The 23,481-nt window shown below is 39.4% G+C and overlaps 1 protein-coding gene and 1 pseudogene across 2 annotated transcripts; both read left to right on the top strand.

The window, feature by feature from the left end:
* The first annotated feature begins 2,573 nt into the window (after positions 1 to 2,573).
* On the top strand, positions 2,574 to 22,829 carry Osgin2 (oxidative stress induced growth inhibitor family member 2). 2 transcript variants are annotated; one of them, XM_027403563.2, is made up of 7 exons: positions 2,574 to 2,772; positions 8,745 to 8,774; positions 11,320 to 11,474; positions 14,483 to 14,619; positions 15,403 to 15,594; positions 18,613 to 18,704; positions 21,090 to 22,829. In XM_027403563.2, exons 1-7 carry the CDS (start codon positions 2,729 to 2,731, stop codon positions 22,120 to 22,122), a joined length of 1,683 nt encoding a protein of 560 aa, XP_027259364.1. In that variant the 5' UTR covers positions 2,574 to 2,728; the 3' UTR covers positions 22,123 to 22,829. The 2 variants fall into 2 exon arrangements, with proteins under 2 accessions (XP_027259364.1, XP_027259365.1); XM_027403564.2 differs by lacking the exon at positions 8,745 to 8,774 and having other exon boundaries at positions 2,575 to 2,772.
* LOC113834423 lies at positions 8,793 to 11,311 on the top strand (annotated as a pseudogene).
* Positions 22,830 to 23,481: the final 652 nt, after the last annotated feature.

Below are 23,481 nucleotides of genomic sequence, written 5' to 3'. Positions count from 1 at the left end.
TAAACTAACTTTGTAGCAGACAAAGGAAAATACAAAAACAAAAAAGTAATACATGTCAGGCATGATTGTAGACTGTCTGCAGCTGTAGCTTTCTCACTGGGCACACAGCTTTACGCTCGAGACAGTGATGGGATCTTACAGTGTAACTTGGAAATTTTTCTGAATCCTACCCACATTATGTTTCTTCTGCTCTCTTATGGTTCTCTAGAGTAACCTGTATGGAAATCAAACTGCAGGGTCAAATCTCACCTGAAGTCTTTTTTTTTTTTTACCTGAAGTTTTCAACACAGTTTTTATTCCCAGTTTTGTATGTAATTACTGAACTTCCTATCTAGAGTAGAAAACTGAACTGATGATTTAATTCCAGCATCATCAGAGGTAGGCCAGCTGCTTATGGTGCCAAGAAGGATCAATGGCCTTGATGATAACAAATTTGAAAACATCTCCAGCTTCAAGTTAATAAAAGAATACCCTTTCTAGAATTTTTCATTGGAACTTTGTGAGTATTTTGTGAACAAGGTATTGGTTTGGCACTGCCCAATGCCAGGTTTGCCCAGAGTATTTAAAATGAAACTGTTTGTTTTGAATGATTAAAAAACTTGTTTGTAGAATAACCAGAGCCAAAAGGCTCTGGCTGCCATACAATAGTACCACAGGTTAGAAGGCTTAAAACACTAGGAATTTATTTTCTCACAGCTCTGACACCTTCAAAATGTTAGGGACTGGAGAGGGGTAGTGAAATCATGAAGAACATTAGGGGGCTCCTACCACAGATTGGGCAGCACCCAACTGCCAACAACTTCAGCTCCAGGGGAGTCCCACACCTTCTTATGGTTTCTGTAGGCATGTACTGCCCTGCACATCCTGTGCATCAGTGATTTAAAAGTATTTGTTAAAAATACATTAAATACAAAACAAAGTAAACTTGAAATCTGATGTGCCCACATTATTTTTCTGCAACCGTTGCAAAGCAAAAAAAAAAAAAAAAAAAAAAAAAAAAATCCTCCAATTTAAAAGGAAGCCATATGGGGGGTAGTAGGGGAGGAGGGGAGGGAGAAGGAACTGGGATTGACATGTAAAACAATCTTGTTTCTAATTCAAATAAAACAAAAACAAAAACAAAAAAAAACGAAGCCATAAAGGAAAAAATGTATAACAGGACAACGGTATGAATATTAGAAGCATAATCTGATGTGTCACATCGTTGATGCAAAAAAAAAAAAAAAAAAAAAAAAACACAACTTTCCTCTTAAAGGAAATAAGAGAAAATTATTCAGGAGTTTTTTTGAGTAGCCTGGGAACACAGATTTAAATGACCTCAAATTTCATGTTCCAATTGGAAGCAATTTTATGAAGTTTTACAGAACAAAGAAATCAAGGTAAGTTCAAAATACATTGGTCTACTTTACTAAAGTACATCAGAGAGGCAGGTACAGCAAGATGAGGGAAGTCTCAGGATGCTATCTTATTGCATTCTTAAGATTTTGGTTGGGGGAAGCTAGTGGTCTGCTAAGTTAATAGATTCCAAAAGGTATTTTATCTACTAGTCACAAGATATTCGTTTACACACAGAGATGGCCAAATAATGGCTATTCTGCAATGCTAGAACTAGCCCAAGATAAGGTAATTTGTCTCTGGACCTGCAGCATTCCAAGCTTTCCACTATTCTGTAGTTATGCTAACACATTAAAAGTAAAATGAACTGTCATACTATGTACACCAGGCTGGACCTGAACTCATGGCAATTCACCTGCCTCTGCCTCCCCAGTGCTGGGATTAATGGCATTGGCCACCATGCTCTGCAAGGATGATTCTCTTAAAAATTCTGACTGCAACATCCTGAAAAACTTTGAGTACTTCTTTCAAAGACATAAACATACACGTGTTTTAACTGTCCCAAACAATGATGACTTATTGGGAAGGGGAATGTTGCCTACGCAGAACAGCAGGCACTGTCAATTGTTTCTAGGGTGTCTACCCCCATCTTTTAACTTTGGATCACTACCAAATAGGATGCGCTCCCTATTCAGAATTTCCCTGCCTGCCAATGGAATCGCAGACACCTGGAAGGACTGAAAACATTTTCTGGCCCTGCCCCTTTCCCCAAATGTCTCTGCAAGGCTGAGGCCTTCCCCACCCTGGGGAATGTGGGGGCCGCGCTCTTTAAGGAGGGAGGCTGAACGCGGGCAGGAGCAGCGCCAGGCGTGCAGCCGGCCGGAGCACCTGTGGTTTGCGGAGCTCTCAGGGTGACCGCGATGCGAGGGCCAAGGCCAGACGCACCAGGGACAGTGCGAGGACGTGAGCTCAGGTGGGTTCTCGTGGCGGGACTCTTGCAGGATGGAGGGAGCAGCCCCTTCTCTAACTCTCTCCACCACCCGGGGGCGGATACCGTGCGCCCACTCCAGGCCCCGAGAGTAGGCCTCGCGATGACCCTGCCCGCGGGGCCTCCGCCGTGCGCATCCCCTCCATGGGCCCGCCCCCACTACAGCTTCACCAATCGGAGGGCTCGTCCAGGCACCTGGTGGGCGGAGCCGCGCGGTGCCGTCGCAGCTCCCGGCCCCGCCCCCGGCGCGGCGCTCATCACCGGCTGCGCCGCCCGGCCGCGGGCTGGGAGGAGCGGAAGCCGCTGTGCGCGGACAGACTCCGGCGCCCGTGAGCCGCGGTGCAGGAGAGGCGCGCGCCGGGACGAGCCTGCGACAACCCGCCGGGAGGACCGCTGCCGCTCTCCATGCCTGTGTGGTGCTGCCGCTGCTCCCTGGCCGGTCATTTCAGGTGACTTTCCCCCTGGGATGGGTCGGAGCCCGCTCCGCCGCGTGTGCTCCTCGGCCGCCGCCCGCTGGGCCGGCGCTGCCCAGAGCTCAGGGACCCCTTTTCTTGTCCCTTCTTCTTGTCCCTGGACCGCGAGAGTGGCTAGGCCAATGATGAGTCGGTTACTTGTAAATGGCCAATGTGGAAATCCGTGAAGAGGCTCCTTTAACATTTTTATCTTTTAAGAATCTAGGAACGTAAGTTACTGGCTTGAAGGGAAGTAGAGAAGAATGTGTCGAGAGTGTAGTGACAACGGATTGTGACTTACTAAGATGTTAGTAATTTTAAACCATGTTAGCATGGAAAAAAATGGGAAGTGGCAGTTTTATACTCAAATTATAATGAAAGTTTCTCAAGGTGAGAATAGTCTTTAGTATGAATGAACGAGTGTGTGTTCTAGATCTGGTACAATTGACCAACTCTTCAGAGAATTACAAAAAAGATCAAAAGTACTAGAAACTGGGTATTAACAGTGGGGTGAAGAAATGTTATGTTTAGTAAGAACTCCAGGACCCGGTTTTACATCTATGAATATTAAAGAATAAGGATGTGTAACACTTGAGGTTTTTTTGTTTCTGTATTGTTTTGTTTTGGGGGAAAAATGATTAAGAATTGTTCAACAGAACCGGGCGGTGGTGGCGCACACCTGTAATCCTAACACTTGGGAGGCAGAGGCAGAGGCAGGCGGATCTCTGTGAGTTCGAGACCAGCCTGGTCTATAAGAGCTAGTTCCAGGACAGCCTCCAAAACCACAGAGAAACTTGTCTCGAAAAACCAAAACCAAAAACCAAAAAAATTGTTCAATAGAGGCTCATAAAATTTAGGTGAACCATTAACTTGGGTGGAAGGGTTTTAATATCATTAACTTCTAAAACTGCTAACATTTCCTTCATTACAAATATGAGCCACAAGTCCCAGTATTTGTGACTGTCATCAACACAAATCATGGGGCTTATTGTTTAATACAGGTAAGTACTATGTGTATTTAATAACAGTCACAGAAGAGGTTGCAAAAGGGCTGTGAGGGTCAGAGAAAGTGCAGTCTCCTGCTGTAAGAGCAATAAGCTTAGTCTTTTCAACTTAGTGAGTTTGTAATAAGACTTTAAATCCTAGATAGATCCTAGAAGTCTTATGTCAGGTTGTTGGATAAGTAACTTCTAGACAGATTGCAACAAACTATTCGCTCTTGAGTACTGTAGAAAGCAGGATTAGTGAAAATTTGAAGCCCCTTGGGAAACTACATTCCTCTTAGAAAATATCCCTCTGAAAGCCTACTGTCACCTTTGGTTTACTGTTGAACTATAAGGAGATAGCTGGGAATTCACACTCTTGTGGCTATGTGGTAAATATCATATGCTTTTCTCTGTGAAAAGAAACTTAGGGAGGGAGTGGAAGGTATTTGCTACATTTGGTGTTGGGGGAGAAGAAAGCATGCCTATTATGTTATCATTGTTAAATGTATCATTGTTAAAATACTTCTGTTAGAGCCTGGCGTTGGTGGTGCACGCCTTGAATCCCAGCACTTGGGAGGCAGAGGCAGGTGAATCTTTGTGAGTTCGAGGCCAGCCTGGTCTACCAAGCGAGTGCCAAGATAGGTCCCAAAATTACACAGAGAAACCTTGTCTCGAAAAACAAAACAAAAAAACTTCTGGGATTTTTTATTTTTTAAGATTGTTTGGCAGCTCCTTGAGTAATGTTTCTAGTCTTGTATGTCTTCATTCATTTATTTTGTGTTGCTGGCGATGAAATAAATGCAGGGCCTTGCTAATGAAGCAAGTGTTCCACCATTGGGTTGAAATCTTCAACACAAATGCTGTCTTTTGGGCAGCTTTTTAAAACAGTTTGTGATTATAACTACATTTGGGGGTTCTCCAAAGTCTGCATTAATAGACATTGTGATAGAATTGAATGTGAATTTTTAAAGGGGGAAAATGTCACACTTCTATTATGGAAAATAAAATGTGACACTTCCTTTATTTAGCACATTAGAACCTTTTTTTAATGTGGTAGTGTCAGTTTGAATTCCTTTAGAATTGAGGTGCAAAGGCATTTCATTTGTATGTGGTTGTTTAAGAAATTGTTTCTGTGGTTAGTCTTTTTATTACCAAATAGTGTTCCTATTCTATCTTGTTGAGAAACTTCGGACTGAAGTGTTTCAAAAACAAAAAATGGAAACAAAAACAAAACAAAAAAAATGGAAAAAAAGCTTCCAAAGTCATAGCAAATGATCTTTTTTAATTTATTTATTTATTTATTTATTTATTTATTTATTGGTTTTTTGAGACAGGGTTTCTCTGTGTAGCTTTGGAGCCTGTCCTGGCACTCGTTCTGGAGACCAGGCTAGCCTCCAACTCACAAAGATCTGCCTGCCTCTGCCTCCCAGCAGCAAATGATCTTTAATGTCTGACAGTGTGGTAACATTTTTGCATGTATGTAAAATGCTGTTCTTTACTGGTTTCTAAATGTAGTTTATGTAATTTGCAATTTATTGGTGTCCTGAATAAAAGGAACAGTGTTTTTTTGTTTGTTTGTTTGTTTGTTTTAACTCAAAATAGTTTGCCTAACATAGGATCCAAGTGCACATGAATATGGGTCATAGTTGTGAACTGCACACATGAATTGTAAAACATCCAGGTGCAGCAGCTTCCTAATTTAGGTGGTGCGTAGTTACTAATGCACTCACATTTCATTAGTGCTGTAGGCAAAACTAGTTAACCAGAGTTTGGAAAATGTATTGTCCGTGGTTTTCCTCACAGAATGATTATACTAGTGACTAAGAAATGAAAAGAAGTTACTTAAGCTATGTAATTCAGGTAGGCTAATGGACAGAGAATTTAGAGCCTCTAAACCTTTGGTTCTTTTTATCCTCAAGTCTTAGGACATGCCTGAGTCAAACTTCTTAAGACCCTCACCAAATTAGCAATATTTCAGAATATAGGACTGATGTACAAGGTGAATATACATGTATAAAGCAATCTAGATAATCAGAAAGTGAAATTAACAAAGTATTTCCATAGGCCAGGCAGTGGTGACTCACACCTTTAATCCCAGCTCTTGGGAGGAAGAGGCAGGTGGTGTCTTTGAGTTTGAGGCCAGTCTGGTCTACAGATAGTTGCAGGACAGCCAGGGCTACACAGTGAAACCTGCCTCAAAACACCATAAATAAATAGATAAATAAAAAAGAAAAACCAAAAACCAAAATAGTTCCACTCAGCATAAGCAATGAAACAATAAGAAAAAAAAATTAACCAAATGTGCACATTGAAAAATAGGAAGCCTTGGAAGAAATTAGGATTTAATGTGCTGCATTGCACGATGAAGTTACAGGCAGTGACAGATTGAATATAGGCAGGGATTCCCACAAATCTCCATTTTGTAGTAGTATGTCTATCATAGTTTGTATATCATACACTCAGTGTTATTGCAGGGATGGAAATACCTGGTGCATTTCTCAGAACATCTTCACTCAGAGCATGACTGTACATGGAAAAGCATTTAATATTCATAGACTGAAAACCTGCATATTCTTAAAGTAATTCTCTTGTGGCTGATCTGCAAATCAGTGCAGTATCATAAAGATAAACTGCTTTTTTCTTTTTGCACCAGTTGGTACATGGGGAGTAGAGGGACCCAGAGTAGTCTCACAAAGGTTAAAAAGGCAAACTTAGAGGACTCAGGACTCACCTTATTGGTTTCAAAATTACTACAAAGCAACAATAATCAAGAAAACTTGCTGATGGTATAAACATAATCATAAATCAGGGGAATGAAATTGAAAGCCCAGAAATATTTCATTTTTGATGAATTAATAAGTCTTTGATGCGGGCCCCATAAAACAGGAAATGGACATTAGTTTCAGCAGTTGTAATTCAGTCAGTGCCACAAAGATCTGCACAAACAAAAGAATGTACTGCCTACTTGCTCACATTGCACAGAAATTAAATCAGAAAATTCTTAGGTAGAAATATAGTAAATATGTGTGGCTATGAATTATGCAGTCATCTGTTGCATATGATATTAAAAGCATGGATGAAAGGCCACTTACCGGATGATTGACACTTCACCAGTGGCTATACCACTGAAGAAAGTATTTCTCCTGGCTCAGCAACAGTAACTGCCTTTAGATCCTGAGAAAGAGGTGGGGCATGTGAGTCCCTTCCCTTCCATGGCAGGATGTTGTGCCTAGTTATTATGGTGAAGAACTAATACGTAGCCCGTAAGGTCAGGTTATCTTTAATAAGTAAATGCCAACCGACAGGAAACCAGAGCGAGCCAAAGCAGCAGAGAAAAAAAGAGAGCTACCAAGTGCCTTAGCTATCCCTTTAAACCTTTACCACGTCACCCTGACGGGTGTGGTGGGGCACTCCTGTAGCCAGCCCTTAGGAGGTGTGGTTATAGTGTCTCCCTACACCTAGTCTTACACAGGTAATCAGAGCTGGTGTAAGTACAGACAGAATCCACAAGTGCCTGTGGCATTACCAGCCCATTCTCTGGTTCTTATATCTGTTCTCCCTCTTTTCAGCAGTGTGTTCTGACTCCTAGAGGGAGTGATATAGATGTCCCAGACTTGACTGAGCTCACCAGTCGCTTACCTCAAGTCTCTACAGTAGCTGCTACCCACTGTAAAGGAAGCTTTTCTCACCAAAGCTGGCAGCAGCATTGATCTATGGGCATAGGCAGTTGTTCAGGAGCCAGTTTGACAGGAACGTCATATTCACTCATGTAGCAAAAAGAAAGAAAGAAAGGAAGAAAGAAAGGAAAAGGAAAAGAAAAAGGAAAAAGAAAAAAGAAAGCCACCTCTAGCAACAACAACAAAAACCGAAAACTTGGTAGCTTCCTCATTAGTCCTTTGACCTTTCCGGCCATGAGTGTTCTACTAGCTTTACAGTGCCAGATGTGAATCTCTTCTATATAGAAGGCCTCAATCTCAACCGGAAAGCAGTTTGTTGCCCCCAGAACACATCTGCCACGATTGTACCAGTGGAGGAATGTCTTTTCCAGTTACAACTTGAATTGTTTATTCTGTAATCAGAGCATGTGATACCTTCAGCAGTAAGGTCTTACCTTCTAGTTCTGTTGCATTGTCAATAGCAGTGTTAATTACTTGCATTATTTTGGGGCCCCTGGAGGCTTCTTGACCACTAGCTTGTAGGGATATAGCCAACATCTTGGCATTGGGATTTTCATTCATCAGCCTATGGGTTCTAGGAACAGCTTTATTTATCCCCATAGGGTAGTGCTACTTAACCTCTTTAAAGTTTGTGTGTGTTGGTGGAGGAGTGCATGGAGGTCAGGGGAGGGCATTGGGTGTCCTCCTATATCATCCTCCTATATACCATTCTTTGTGAGGCAGGGTCTTGCTGAGCCTAGAATGTGTACTTTGGGGCTAAGCTATAGCAGCCCCCAAGCTCCTGTGATACCTCCTGTCTCTACTCTCTCAATGCTGGGATTATAGCAAACAGGGACTGTGCCGGGTTTGTCACGTGATGTAGCAATCCAAACTCCAGTCCCCATGTTTGTACAGCAAGCTCTTAGCTGCTGAGCTATCAGCCTTCTCTTCAGCCCCACCCCATTTCTTAGTTTTATTTTAAAATTATCTTACTGAGTATTATGTTTCTTTATGGCTTTCCCATGCATTGTTAGTTTTGTTTGACCCTCTTTCGCCTCTCTTCCATCTCCCTGCTCCCTCTTCCAATTTAATGTTTCCACCTCCAGTAATTCACCTTCTACTTCTCTGCTACCTGTTCTAGTGTGCCCCACACCCTTGAAAGTTATCTTCCCCTCTCATGGGTCTCCTTCTAGTTTCCGGGCCTTTACATGTATTCCAACATAAATGTCCATACTAAAATTAGAAGCTAGGATCCAGTTAGGAGAGAGAATATGTGGTCTTTGCAGTTACCAAAACCATAGCATAACACCATTTTAATATTTCTCAGGTTTTATCTACGGAAGCTTCAATGTTTAAGGTAAGGATGGCTGGAAAACACTAAAAGGAAGTTCTGCAGCCCCTAAGACAGAATTGTGACCTTTACAACAACAGTAATATAAATGGGGTTTGGGTAGCCAAAATAACTGGTTGGAAGCCTGCAAAAGAAATAGAGTTTCTCCTTTGCACACACTGGAGAAGTATGAAGAGCATAAAACACTTAGGTTACAGATGGCTTAGCCTAATGCTCTAAGTTCGATTCCTGTGACTCATATTGTGGAAGGAGAGAAAGACTCCCTTAGGCTGTCCTCTGACTTCTACACAAGTACCATGGCATATTTACACCCCCCCCCAGCAAAAGTAAATAACAATGATAATAATAATGACAGTGATGACAATAAATCTTGTTAGACTGAACTGGGCATTACACACCTATAATTCCAGTACCTGAGTAGTAGAGACAAGTGGATCAAGAATTCATAGCCAGCCTCTGCTGCATACTGAGGTTGAGACCATTCTGAGCTATATGAAACCCTGTAGAAAAATATGTCAACAAGGGGAAAAAATACTCAGGTTCAGTGTAGTTGCTAAGAATCAGAAATAGGAAAGCAGCAGATGTATCTGGCTCTAACTACAGAGGTGTAGGTGGAATTGTCCTGAATGGGGTAGACTGAACATAAACACACTCCTGGGGACAGGCCTTCATGTGAGAGTGGGCTACCTTTAACAGCCATGCTAACCTGTTATCTACTTTTGCTATGTGAGAGGACTGTAAATGGCAGATTCTCTTACATCAACTGCTTAAGAGTCAGGCTGTAAAAAGTAACACCTCCTCTTCACCTCTGCCATCCTTTTGAGCTGCAAATCAGCAACCATGTGTGAGTGCATTTCCATGCACATTGGCCAGGCTGGTGTCCAGATCGGCAATGCCTGCTGGGAGCTAGACAGCTTGGAATATGGGCATCCAACCTGATGGCCAGATGCCAAGTGAAAAGACCACTAAGGGAAGAGATGACTCCTTTAAAACCTAGTGAGATAGGCTTTGGCAAGCATGTGCCCCTAGCAGTGTTTGTAGGCCTGGAACCCATAGTTATTTATGAAGTTTGCACTGGGACCTACCACCAGCTCTTCTACCCTGAGCAGCTCATCACAAGCAAGGAAGATGCTGCCAATTACTATGCCTCTGGCCACTACACCACTGGTAAGGAGATCATTGACCTTGTCTTGGACAGAATTTCCAAACTGTCTGACCAGTGCACAGGTCTTCAGGGCTTCTTGTTTCCCACAGCTTTAGTAGAAGAACTGGCTCTGGGTTCACCTCCTTGCTGATGGAGCAGTTCTATTGATTATGAAAAGAAGTCCAAGTTCTCCATTTACTCAGCTTCCTAAGTTTCCACTACTGTGGTTGAGCGTTGCAATTTCATCCTCACCACCCACAACACCCTGGAGCACTGATTGTGCCTTCATGGGAGACAATGAAGCCATTTATGACATCTGTTTTAGAAACCTTGACATCAAGCACCCAGCCTACATTAACCTAAATAAGTTGATAGGTCACACTTTGTCTCCCATCACCTCCCTCAGACTTGATGGGGCCCTGAATGTTGAAATGACAGAATTCTATAAGAACCTGGGCGGGCCCTACCCTTGAATCCATTTCCCTCTGACCACATATTCCCCTGTTATTTCTGTTGAGAAAGCCTAGCATGAGTAGAGATCACCAATGCGTAGTTTGAGCTAGCCAAACCAGATGGTGAAGTGTGACCCTCACCCTGGTAAATGCGTCACTTGCTGCCTGCTCTATACCTTGGTGATGTGGTTCCTGAAGATGTCAATACTGCCATTTCCATCAAGACCAAGCATACCATCCACATGAAATAAAAATAACAAAAAACTATGACTAGTTCTGTTGTACATGGTTTATCTGTATAGCCCTGGTTGTCTTGGAACTTGCTCTGTAGACCAGTCTGCCCTTAAATTCAGAAATATGCTTGCCTCTGCCTCCTGAGTGCTGGGATTGGAATTAAAAGGTGTGTGGCTAGCTGAGGAAAAAAAAAAAAAAAGGAAAAAAGGGGAAACTAGCCCTTCCTAGGCATCTCAAAAGAATTATAAAGTCTCAAGTATAATTCTGTATGTTTGGTTAGCAGAAGAAGCTGTGTCTGTGTGTCTGAGTCAGAGGACAGCCTATCTTAGAAGCCATCAACCTATTTTTCTAGATGGGATCACTCACTGGCCTGGAGCTTGTCAACTAGACTAGACTAGACTGGCTGGCCATTGAGCCCCAGGGATCTGATACAGCTCTCAGCCTTTTTATGTGGTTTCTGGTAAGTGAACTCAGGTCCTGAATCAGGCAGGTGCTTTACCAAATAAGCTATTTCCCTAGCCTGGAAAAAAAGCTTACTGAGTAGTTAACTTGCTTATAAGATATTAATATGAGATAAATAGCCACTTCAGACTTGTGGACTTAAATGTTATACTATGAAAAGCATTTTGCAACTGCTGGATATTTTATTGCCAAAATATGAGAAAAAATGGGTTTTATAAAACCTAAATTAACTATACTTTTACTTTTTCTCTTTTTAAAGAGACTATAGTGACACTGAAACTGAAGGAGAGATTTTTAATTCTTTAGTGCAATATTTTGGCGATAATTTGGGGCCGAAAGTTAAAGGGATGCCATTGGTTGAAGAAACTTCTTTACTTGAAGATTCATCAGTGACTTTACCTGTGGTAATAATTGGTAAGTTGCTTTTATAATTCTAAGGTGTGTATGTTTTTACATTGTATTGAAAAGGCTCCCCATCTAAACATGGTAGCAGTTTGAATGTTCCTACCACAAATAATGGTATGTATCTGAAATGATGTATATGTTACTTTGATCTGATCACAATCACTATACATTGTATACATGCATTAAAATGCCACACTTTACCTCATATATGTTCAACTACCATGTGGAAATTAAGAAATATGTTAAAAGGACAAAAATATAAGGAGACACTTCTGTGAATGGAGGCACATAATAAAGGACAGAATTTTAAAGTATTAAGTTGTTTGATATGTTAAAATAACCATTACCAAGTCTTTGGAGAAGGATTGGCTTATATGATAGAGTCCATGTTGGAATGCAGTAGCTTTTCACAGATAATAGCCGTTAATGGTGACCAGTATTATTAGAGTTCTGTGGAGGTCATTCTGTGTATTTTATTATTGGATTTCAACCTTATATTGGTCAGATACCTGTAGACATACTTATAAACCGAATGACAGCTGTCAATTAGTAACTCATGCTATTAGCAGTGACATGATAGTGCTCCACTGTAATATTTATAATGACCTAAAATATAATTTCACCCTATCCTTTGTATCACCTTAACAGATAGGATATACAACTATTAAAATTAAGGTATTCAATAATTCAGATTTTTAAAACTTGAAAATTATATTCATTTAATTAGCTGCTAGTTATATTTTCCATCTAGTAGTCAAACTTGAGAGAGTCAGACAAGACTTGTCTTAAGATAGCAGTGTGGTGGCTACTCTGAACCTCTTGCCTTTCTAAATAATTTTAGAATAGATATTGAAATATTTTTACTTTTATTGAACTTGCACTAAGTTTATAACACAGGTCAAAAACAACTTACATGCCTGGTGGTGGTGGCGCATGATTTCTGTGAGTTTGAGACCAGCCGGGTCTACAAGAGCTAATTCTAGGACAGCCTCCAAAGCCACAGAGAAACCCTGTCTCGAAAAAACAAAACAAAAAAGAAACCAAAAAAAAAAAAAAAGAAAACCAAAAAAAAAAAAAACCCAAACCAAACAAACAAAAAACCAACCAAACAAAAAAAAAACAACTTACAATAACTTTGATGCTTCCTATCTATGAACATGGAATACCAACATGGAATACCTTCTCATCTATGTAGGCCTTCTAAAATTATTATTTCTCTAGTCAGTATTTTGTGGTTTTCTTTTTTTTTGTTTTTTTGAGACAGGGTTTCTCTGTGTAGCTTTGGAGTCTATCCTGGCACTCTCTCTGGAGACCAGGCTGGCCTGGAACTCACAGAGATCCGCCTGCCTCTGCCTCCCGAGTGCTGGGATTAAAGGCGTGCGCCACCAATGCCCAGCGTGGTTTTCTTTATGTAGCTCTTATACATATTTTGTTAAAATTATGCTAAAGATGCTTCTCTTTTGATGTAAGTGTAAATAACAGTGTGGCTTTTATTTCAAAATTTTCTTCTTTCTTTAGTGTAAGAAAATACGCTGGGTGTTGGTGGTACATGCCTTTAATCCCAGCACTCGGGAGGCAGAGGCAGGCGGATCTCTGATTTCGAGGCCAGACTGGTCTCCAGAGTGAGAGCCAGGATAGGCTCCAAAGCTACACAGAGAAACCCTGTCTTGAAAAACCAAAAGAAAAAAAAGAAAAGACTTGATTTTTGTGTATTGACTTGTGTCCTACAGTCTTGCTGTAATTGCTGTTCTGGGTTTTGAAGGGTCAGTTTGGGGGATTTTCTATGTAGAAAACCATGTCATTGGCAAACTGTTGTTTTCCCCTCCTATTCCCCAATCTTTTTTTTAATTAATTAATTTATTTATTTATGTATGCAGTGTTTGGCCTGCATGTATGCCTACAGGCCAGAAGAGGGCACCAAATCTCATTACAGATGATTTGAGCCACCATGTGGTTGCTGGGAATTGAACTCGGTCTTTGGAAGAGCAGGCAGTGCTTTTAACTGCTGAGCCATCTGTCTGGCCCTCCCCAATCTTTATATCTTTTATTTCATTCCTTTCGGGCCTTCCTTCATGGTGATGAATATCTGTTTTGTTGTTGTTAATGTTGAAGTTTTCCTCTTTTGAATTTGTTGCACAATTTTTAACTCCTGGATGCATGCTGGTTTTTGTCAAATAACTTTTTTTATTAGCAGATGCATTTTCTTGATTCTTAAAATGTCTCTTTAAGTTTTTTTTTTCTTTTTAATGTGTGTGTTCCTGAATGTATGTACAAGGACAACTTGTAAGAATTGGTTCTCCTTCCACTGTGAGTTCCACTGTGAGTTCCATTCAGATTGCTAAGGGGTGGCAAGCACCTTTTCCTACTGAGCCATCTCTCCTGCCCATTGTCTAAGTTCACATCAGTTGTAATGAAGAAGTAGCCTATAAAAATGTGTATTTCAGAGCTGGAGAGATGGTTCAGTGGTTAAGAGCACTGACTGCTCTTTCAGAGGTCCTGAGTTCAATTCTCGGCAACCACATGGTGGCTCCCAACCACCTTGAATGAGATCTGGTACTGTCTGCTGGCATGCAGGCAGAAGACTGTATACATAAAAAATAAATAAAATCTTTTTAAAAAATGTGTATTTCATGGGTGTTGGTGTGCATGCCTTTAATCCCAGCACTCGGGAGGCAGAGGCAGAGGCAGGCAGATCTCTGTGAGTTCAAGGCCAGCCTGGTCTACAGACCCAGTGCCAGCATAGACGCCAAAGCTACACAGAGAAACTCTGTCTCAAACTCCCCCCCCTCACCCCCGCCCAAAAAAAAAAGAAAACTGTGTATTTCTCAAGAACTAGTTTTGGAAGTCAATGGCACAGAGTTGAAGCCTTAACTAAGAGAGAAGCAGAGGTCAGAAATTTGTGAGCACCAGGCTTTAGTTGATTTGAAACAGGAGAACAGGTAAGGAGGGCACATACATGCCAAACCATAAAGGGGATCAACTTACATCATTTTGCTTTTTTTTTTTTTTTTAAATAGGAAATGGACCTTCTGGAATATGCCTTTCGTATATGTTATCAGGCTACAGACCGTATTTATCATCTGAAGCAATACATCCAAATACAATCTTACATAGTAAACTAGAAGAAGCAAGACATCTCTCCATTGTTGACCAGGTATTATTTGTTACATCAGCTTTAAAAAGTATTTTAATGCTCCAACAAGGTTAGCTTTATTTATGTGACTATTATTTCTTTGTTGTAAATCCTTTGTTCTAAATAATGCTTTCTATTTTAGCTTTATAAATATATTCTGATGTCCTATCTAAATTATATTGAATATTTGAGCAAAAATTCCCCAGTTATTTTCTAGTGGAGTTTTTAAAAATTTTGTGTGACTATGGGTGCAGGTTTATGTGGGAGCATGAGTGTGTGCCTGCATGTAGGCCACAAGTTAACCTTGGGTGTTAATTCCCAAGCTGTCCTCCATGCTTCTTGAATCCAGGTCTCTCTCTGGCCTTAGTCTCACTCACCTAGACAAGGCTGCCTAGCCACTGAGTGGGAAAAGTCCTCCCATGGCCACTACCTGCACAGTGTTGTGATTATGACCATCATCCACCGTGGCTGCCTTTTAGTGTGGACTCTGGCTACCAGCCATCTTTGCAACACTGCCGGTGAGGGTTTGGGAAGTGCTACCCTTTACTCCCTACATGACATTGTATGCCAAAGGTATCTTCAGATCTTATGAGGGTTTTTTTTTTTTTTTTTTTTTTTTTTTTAAGCTTTGTTTTAAATCTAAGTGTTGCCTACGTTTATTTTGCCAGGGAATGTATTATGAATGAGCTCAAGGACAATACATGTTCTCTGGCTCACTCTGTAGAAATTACTGAGTTGGCATGTCCTGGCTTAACGTGATTGTGTTGGCTTTTTTCAGGTTCACTTTTTTTTTCTTTCATTCAGGACTTGGAATACTTGTCTGAGGGTCTGGAGGGCCGATCATCCAATCCAGTGGCAGTACTTTTTGACACACTTCTTCATCCAGATGCTGACTTTGGGTATGACTACCCATCCATTCTTCACTGGAAATTGGAACAGCATCATTATATCCCCCACTTAGTTCTTGGTAAAGGCCCCCCTGGTGGGGCATGGAATGTAAGTATGTTATACATGTTTTAGTGTATATTGAGGTATTTGTTACATTTTGCCTCAATAAAAACAACTTGATATTTGTTTTTCTGTTTGTTTCCAAATAGGGTTTCTGTGTATTTCTGCCTGTCCTGGAACTCACTCTGTAGACCAGGCTGGCCTCAAACGTAGAGATCACTTGCCTCTTCCCAAATGCTGGGATTAAAGGTGTGTGCCATCATGCCTAGCTTCCAACTTGAGTTTTTAGCATACACTAACTATAGGTAGTTAAGCCAGAGTTTTATTAATGATACAGTCTTCAAATAAGTATATCTCTCTACTACCTAATATAAATTGTATAGAAAAAAATTTCAGGGGACAGCCCTCATAGTAAATTAAAATTTCTTAATCATCTTGCAGGGTATTTTGGAAGGCAATGTCTATCATTTCCATGTATTTTATTTTATTTTTTAAAGCAATATTTATTTAATTTAATGACTCTGAGTGTTTTGTCTGCATATATGTCTGTGTACCATGCAGGTGCCAGGTGCCCACAGAAAGTAGAAGAGGAGTTGCATATGGTTGGGAGCTTCCATGTGGGTGCTGGGAATCAAACCCAGATCTTTTGGAAGCAAAACAACTTGTGCTCTTAACCACTGAGCTGTGTCTCCAGCCACTATTTCATGTATTTTCAAGATTTTAAATGAGAAGTTTTGTAAACAAAAGGTTTAATGTGAACAAAAGACATTTCTCTCAGTTCCGGAGCTATAAAGCCCTGGCTTGAGCCCCATTTTGTGATTGTCTTAGTGTTCTATTGCTGTGAAGAGACACATGACCAAGGCAACTCTTAAAGAAAAAAACATTTAATTTGGGGGCTTGTTTACAGTTTCAGAAGTTTGATATATTATGATCATGGTGAGGAGCATGACAGACTTGGGGTGGCATAGTGCTGGAGAAATAGCTGAGAGCTACATCAGAATTCACAGGTAGCAGTCAGAAAGAGTGACATTGGGTCCACCGAGAACTTTTGAAACCTTTGGGCCTACTCCCAGTGATATACCTCCTCTAACAAGGCCATACCTCCTAATCCTTCCAAATTGTTTATCCAGCTGGCTACTAAGCATGAAACTGTGTGAGCCTGTGGGGGCCATTCTCATTCAGACCACCACAGTGATACACAAGTTCTCCTACAGTTTAACTATGTGTTCTGTGCTGCTGCTCTTGCCCTTGAAATCTTGCTATTGCTGAAGATGTGTTGAAATCTCCCAACATTGAATGGTGTCTGAAAGTCTGCAAGGAGAGCTGTCAAGCAGGGAAACTTGTTTATACTTGGTATCCGAAGATAGATGGATAATCAGCCTAGGCCGTGTGTGTGTGTGTGTGTGTGTGTGTGTGTGTGTGTGTGTGTGACAGCAAGCAATGTCTGACCTCAGCCCCTCAGACCTCTGGTCTCAGGAGCACTAGTAATCACTATAAATGACATCCTTAGGATAGACTTACATGGTCGTAGACGCACAGCAATACCCAAGGCTTGGGTATGCAAATACATTCTCATTAAGTAGAATATACCAAAGGTTTAGAGATCATATAAGAGGCAGTGGGAACACTAGCCTGTTTTAGAAATGTGAAACCTTGAAGCAACCCCGCCTTGCATAATCCAACACTTCTTACAGAAAGTTCAGTTTCTTTTAATTTCCTGACACTGATTTTTTTTCCTCAGTATTAGGTTGTCATATCAGTTTTTATTTTGCCTGAATATTCTCCTTTTCTAATGGTATACTCCTCAAAACCCATTTGCATCTTTGAAGAAGTACCATTTCACATATACTTGGACAATACTTCTGTCACTTTTGCCCCTTTGGGAACACTATTATCCTAATGACAGCAGGCATTCATTGTATATACATTACATAGGGAAGTTCGAGGCCAGAGCGGCATATAAAGGGGCTGGAGAAGTGGCTCAGTGGTTAAGAGCACTGGTTGCTCTTCCAGAGTACGTAAGTTCAATTCCCAGCAACCACGTGGTGGCTCACACCTATCTGTAATGAGATCTGATTTGATCTTCTGGTGTGCATGAAGACAGAGCACTCATATATATTAAATAAATATTTAAAATTACAGATAATATTATCTTTTTAAAAATATATAAATAAACCAGTTTCATGAGACCCTGTCTCAAAAATTATAGTGACTGAATAAAATGTATTATAATATGCTCATTCTCAGTGCTGGGCTGTGTTATGAGAACAGAGCCATTGTCTATAAAAGCTGAATGGCTTGTTGGTGACTGGGTGGGTGCCTTGGCCCTTAGCTTCTTTTGCTTTGTTTTGATTGAAGCAAAAGTAGGTTGAGGAAGCTTGAGGAAGCTTTTGTTTTGATTGAAGCAAAAGTAGGTTGAGGATGATAACACTAAACCCAGTGCCAAGTATGTTTCTTAGGCAACTGCTGCTTATTTTTCTATTTGTAGAAAGTGATTATATTATATTCAGCCTAGTCCAGATTTCAAAATTATAACTGATAGAGAAAAACAGTTCTCTAATTAAAAAAAAAAAAAAAAACTACCAAAATGAAAAAACAATATTTTGGAAATTAGTGAACATTTTCTTTTGTTTAAGAAGTAAAAAAAAAAAAAAAATGCTGATTTGTTCTTTAACAACTATATCTTAATGTACTGATCATAGACCAAAGCTAATGATATAATTTGTTTCATAAATGTATAACTAAAGGTAATACCAATTGGTGAAAATGTATGAAAGTCTTATTAGAATGAAATTTCAGAGGAAATATGTAATAAATGAGAAAATATAAGACTCTTGTTTCTGAAAGTGGGTTAATTCACTTACTAGGATTAACTCTAGTTGCACCATTTTTCTATTGTATAACTGCTATTGTTACGTATGAAAACAAAATCCATAGTATTTATATACCACTCTTTCTTCTGGACTCTTGGGAACATGCATGATCTGAATTGGTATATAATAAGGTGAATTTGCCTTCAAAAGGAAAATTGCTTCATTGCATTTTTTAACTGTACTTTCTAACTAGAATATGGAAGGCTCTATGTTGACGATCAGCTTTGGAAATTGGATGGAGCTACCTGGACTTAAATTTAAAGATTGGATGTCTAGCAAACGAAGGTAAAGATCAAATGGTTAAAACTCTTTGATGTGTAAAGACAGGGGACTGAGAAACTTTGGAAGTTTTTGTGAATCCTGTGGTAGATGAATAGAAATATACTTGTTAAATAAAAATTCTTTTGTGAAACAGTGATTATGAGCTAGTTTCTACTTAGGATGCTGTCAAGCTACATGTACATAAAGTATTGTTTACAGAGGGTTTCCTGTAATCTTTTTTTTTTTATCAGGGTTTATCTTCCATATTAAATCATGGTTACTTTCAATCTATGAATTATTTCTACCTACATTATTTTCCAAACTTGTATCAGTTTTTGAATGGGTATTTATTTATACTTCATGTATACATACCTAAGGTGATTTTCTGTGGTTTAGTTTTGTTTTTTGAGACAGAGACTCTCTACATAACCTTGGGTGATTGGAACTCACTATGTAGACCAGGTTGGCCTGGAACCCACAGAGATCTGTCTGCCTCTGCCAGGATTAAATCCACTGGAATTAAAGGTGAATACCACCACATCAGCAAGGTGTTTATTTTTGAAGAGTAAAAGTAGTGTATTATGATTGATCATTTAGAATGATAATCTAAAACATAGGATATGGTTGGCTACTTGGACATGAAGGCAAATATTTAATTATAAATACTTTAAGTAGCACTGAGAAATTTCTTCTTGGAAGAATACAAGTCTTATTCATTTTTGGGGAAAGAACATAACATTCAAAAGGAGAAATGTAAAAAGTCCTATCATTTTGAGTTACATGAATAAACTAGATATAAATTACTAATGCAAAGAATCTAATTTTACTCATGGAAGTAAGTTAAAGCAGGAATTTACTTACTATTTGTTAGAATAGAGATGTAAAGTTTGAGTAATTTACTTCCTGCTAGGTAGCAACCATGGTAAGTCTGTAGAAATAATTCTTAATTTTAAAAGATTTAAGGACATAAGTTTTATATCTAGATCATGATGAAGGGGCTGGAGAGATGGCTCCGTGATTAAGAGCACTTGCTGCTTTTACAGAGGACCCAGGTTCAATTCCCATGGTTCAGCTCCCAACCTTCCATTACTCAAATTACAGTGGATCTGATACCCTCCTCTGACACTCATGTGCACTAGACATATTTGGTGCACATAGAAGCACACAGGGTGAAACACATTTACATATAAGATAAATAAATGGGGCAAAAAGTTAAATCTTTAGGCTTTTTTAAATGGAAATATATAGATATATAGAGGTTGAAAATTTGAAGTTGCAAAATCAGTCAAGTTGTTTGAATTCATTTGATAAGCAAGTGAAATTGTTCAGTATATTCTTAGATTTGTTAAAATGAGTAGCAAAATGGAAAAGTTTTCACTTTTTTTTTTTTTTTTTTTTTTTTTTTTTTTTTTTTTTTTTGCCTAACCAGAATCATTTATCTTGCTAAATTACACAGAAAACTAAAGGTGTGTGCCTTTGTACCCAACTTTGTGCTGGACTCTTAACCTAGGCACTATTAATTGCTGAGTCATCTGTCTAGCCCCCTTGAACAGTAATTTGTTAATGATGCAATCTTAATCATTACAGTTGTAAGGTAACATAGGCTGATTTTTCAAACATCTACATTTTAATCCATTTATTAATTCAAAGTTTATTAAACTGTCCCTTTTTTGATTGCTTCCTTTGATCCTCTAGATAATTTGTTTTCATGTTATGTACACATGCATGTATGATTTATATACTTATGTAAAATCTAGAAACCATGAATGAGATAAAACATTTGTACTTGAGATTGGCGTAATTCACTTAATATAGTATCTCGATTACATCTGTTTTCCTGTTGTATGACTTTACTCTTTGTCTGGTTGGGGTGGGGGTATTGTTTTTATGTTTCCTTTACATGATTTCTGTGCTGGACACTTAGGTTGGTTCCATATTTTGAGAACCCTCTGTACAGATATCTGTTGTGACTAGACTAGTTTGGTGTTTTTTTTTTTTTTTTTTTTTTTGAGACAGGGTTTCTCTGTGTAGCTTTGGAGCTTATCTTGGCACTCGTTCTGTAGACCAGGCTGGCCTGGAACTCACAGAGATCCTCCTGCCTCTGCCTCCCTGGTGCTGGAAATAAAGGCGAGCGCCACCAATGCTTTGCTAGTTTGTATTCTTTACCAGCAGTGATTCTTTTTACTAGCATTTGTTTTATGTTTTGTTAATGATTGCCATTCTGGTTGGGATAAGAAAACGTGAGAACAGTTTTTCTAAAACATGAGGGTAAAAACAAACAAACAAAAAGTGTAATTTTTAACGAACACAACCTTAAAAGAACTAAGATATAAAGGCTTACTAGCTAGGAAAGTAATCTGAAACTGAAAGTGCTCTCCTCATAGGGTATCTTTCCTTTTCATCTTCCAGGAACTTAAAGGGGGACCGGGTTATGCCAGAGGAAATAGCGCGCTACTACAAACACTATGTAAACGTCATGGGTCTTCAGAAGAATTTCAGAGAGAATACTTACATAACTTCTGTATCAAGACTCTACAGAGATCAAGGTGATAATGGTAGTCAAGACAAAGATATCTCAACAAAACATTTACAGAACCAGAAGTCAAAGTTTGTCAAAAGAAACTGGGAAATCAGAGGCTATCAGCGAATAGCAGGTGGTTCTCATGTTCCCTTTTGCCTCTTTGCTGAGAATGTTGCTCTTGCAACTGGAACATTGGATTCTCCTGCCCACCTGGAAGTTGAAGGGGAAGAGTTACCTTTTGTGTTTCATTCAATGCCCGAATTTGGAGCTGCTATAAACAAAAGAAAGCTGTGTGGCAGAGCTGATCCAGTGCTGATTGTAGGCTCTGGCCTTACTGCAGCCGATGCAGTACTGTGTGCCTACAACAATAATATCCCTGTGATCCATGTATTTCGAAGACGAGTAACTGATCCAAGCTTAATTTTCAAGCAGCTTCCACAAAAGCTGTACCCTGAGTATCACAAAGTCTATCATATGATGTGTACTCAGACATACTCTGCAGACTCAGATCCTTCATCTGATTATACCAGCTTTCCTGAGCACCGTGTGCTTTCCTTTAAGTCAGACATGAAATGCATTCTTCAAAGTGTCTCCGGATTGAAGAAGATATTTAAACTGTCTGCAGCTGTAGTCTTAATAGGTTCTCATCCTAACCTGTCTTTTCTGAAGGAACAAGGGTGTTACCTAGGCCATAACTCAAGCCAGCCAATAACATGCAAGGGGAACCCTGTGGAGGTTGATGCATACACCTATGAATGTGTTAAAGAAGCCAACCTTTTTGCTTTGGGCCCTTTGGTTGGAGACAATTTTGTTCGGTTTTTAAAGGGAGGGGCATTGGGTGTTACACGCTGTTTGGCCACAAGACAGAAGAAAAAGCAGCATTTGTTTGTTGAGAGAGGAGGAGGAGACGGGATAGCTTAAAGAAAGTTTACAAGTAACTTAAATGGACACTTAACCATTAAAGATTTTTAACAGTGGTTGCAGTGTATTGGCTTAAATTAACTGGGAGAGCCTCCAGCTGTTATCTTTTAAAGTTAACAAAGCTTGGTATCCCATCAAAGGTGTCACTCTTAGACAAATCCAAACACTGCCAACTTGGTATACTTCATGCTTTCATTTAACTAGAATGCTCTTTTCTAACTTGACATTTATAAAGCCAGTCATTAAGACAGAAATCATAGTTCATTCATATTGGGTCACCTTACTGCTCAAGTTGAGGGCCAGCAGCTTCAGCTTCCTCTAGTTCATTAGGAATTTAGGCAGACTGCTACAAGATCCCCAAGGGTTATATATGTATTCATTGGATGAAGTTTGAAGTACACTGGCCTAAATGAAAATGGGCTATAAAATATATATGCTGGGATAGCATAGGAGGAAGCATTTTCAACTCAGGTTTTATTTATTTTGAAATTATCGGTTATATAAACCTAATTTATTACCAAATATGATGGTCTTTAAAAATATTTTTACTGTTGAAATTTAGGTAGGTATTTGATATCCTTACTTTCTCATAATTTAACATTTCAATAATGCTGACATCCAAGAATCCAGATTTATTCTCTGTTTAGCCAACATAACATCTAATGAATCTGATTTGCAATTCAATAAATTGTGGACAGAACTACTTACCCTTGTGTGAACACTGAGTTAATTTCTATTAATGAAATCCAACATTTGGGGGCATGGTAAGTACTAAAATAAGAATACTGTTTGGGAATTGCCAGAATTATTAAAGGTTAATATGGGAAATAAGATTGTGCCCTTCTCTGTTCTCAAAGTGATTATTACAGGAAATGACACAGCAGCTCACATTGGCCATTAGATTTATCTCCTTTAGTAGTTTTGATTGCATTTCATACAAGTTGTGAAATATGCTAGTGGTAAAAGACAAAAAGTCTTCCAGAGTACTTGGGGAATTGAATTTTTCAAAGTCCTCCTCCTCGTGGGTATAATTTTATCTCGAATGTTCTCACTGAGTTTGTTTTCAGTTTCTTATAATAGTGGACTACTTACCATTGAGTGTCCTTCTGACTGCAGTGTTGAGTGCTCATTTCATTGACCATAACTCACTTCCAGTGTCATTTATATTAACTTGTTTCTAATAACTAAATGCTTCAGATGAGGTTTTGAGTCCTGATAACTGTGAATTGTTCTATATTCAGAGCAGCATTACACCTTTTTGAAATGATACATCTTCTGACTATACATCAGCAGTCTCTTCCTTGCCTGTGTTTGAGCTCTGCCTTGGATTGGATGTTTTTCTTTAATGGCTCTTACAAA

Source organism: Cricetulus griseus, chromosome 2 (genome assembly GCF_003668045.3).
Source record: "Cricetulus griseus strain 17A/GY chromosome 2, alternate assembly CriGri-PICRH-1.0, whole genome shotgun sequence".
NCBI lineage: Eukaryota > Metazoa > Chordata > Mammalia > Rodentia > Cricetidae > Cricetulus > Cricetulus griseus.
The sequence above is the reverse complement of the archived record's forward strand: the minus strand, read 5'-3'. Positions and strand labels throughout refer to the sequence as shown.

Excerpts from the sequence above, each read along its gene's own strand:
- Osgin2 (XM_027403563.2), top strand. The coding sequence starts at position 2,729 with ATGCCTGTGTGGTGCTGCCGCTGCTCCCTGGCCGGTCATTTCAG. Across the intron at positions 8,775-11,319 it reads CGGAAGCTTCAATGTTTAAG|AGACTATAGTGACACTGAAA; the intron begins GTAAGGATGGCT and ends CTCTTTTTAAAG. Across the intron at positions 14,620-15,402 it reads ATCTCTCCATTGTTGACCAG|GACTTGGAATACTTGTCTGA; the intron begins GTATTATTTGTT and ends TCTTTCATTCAG.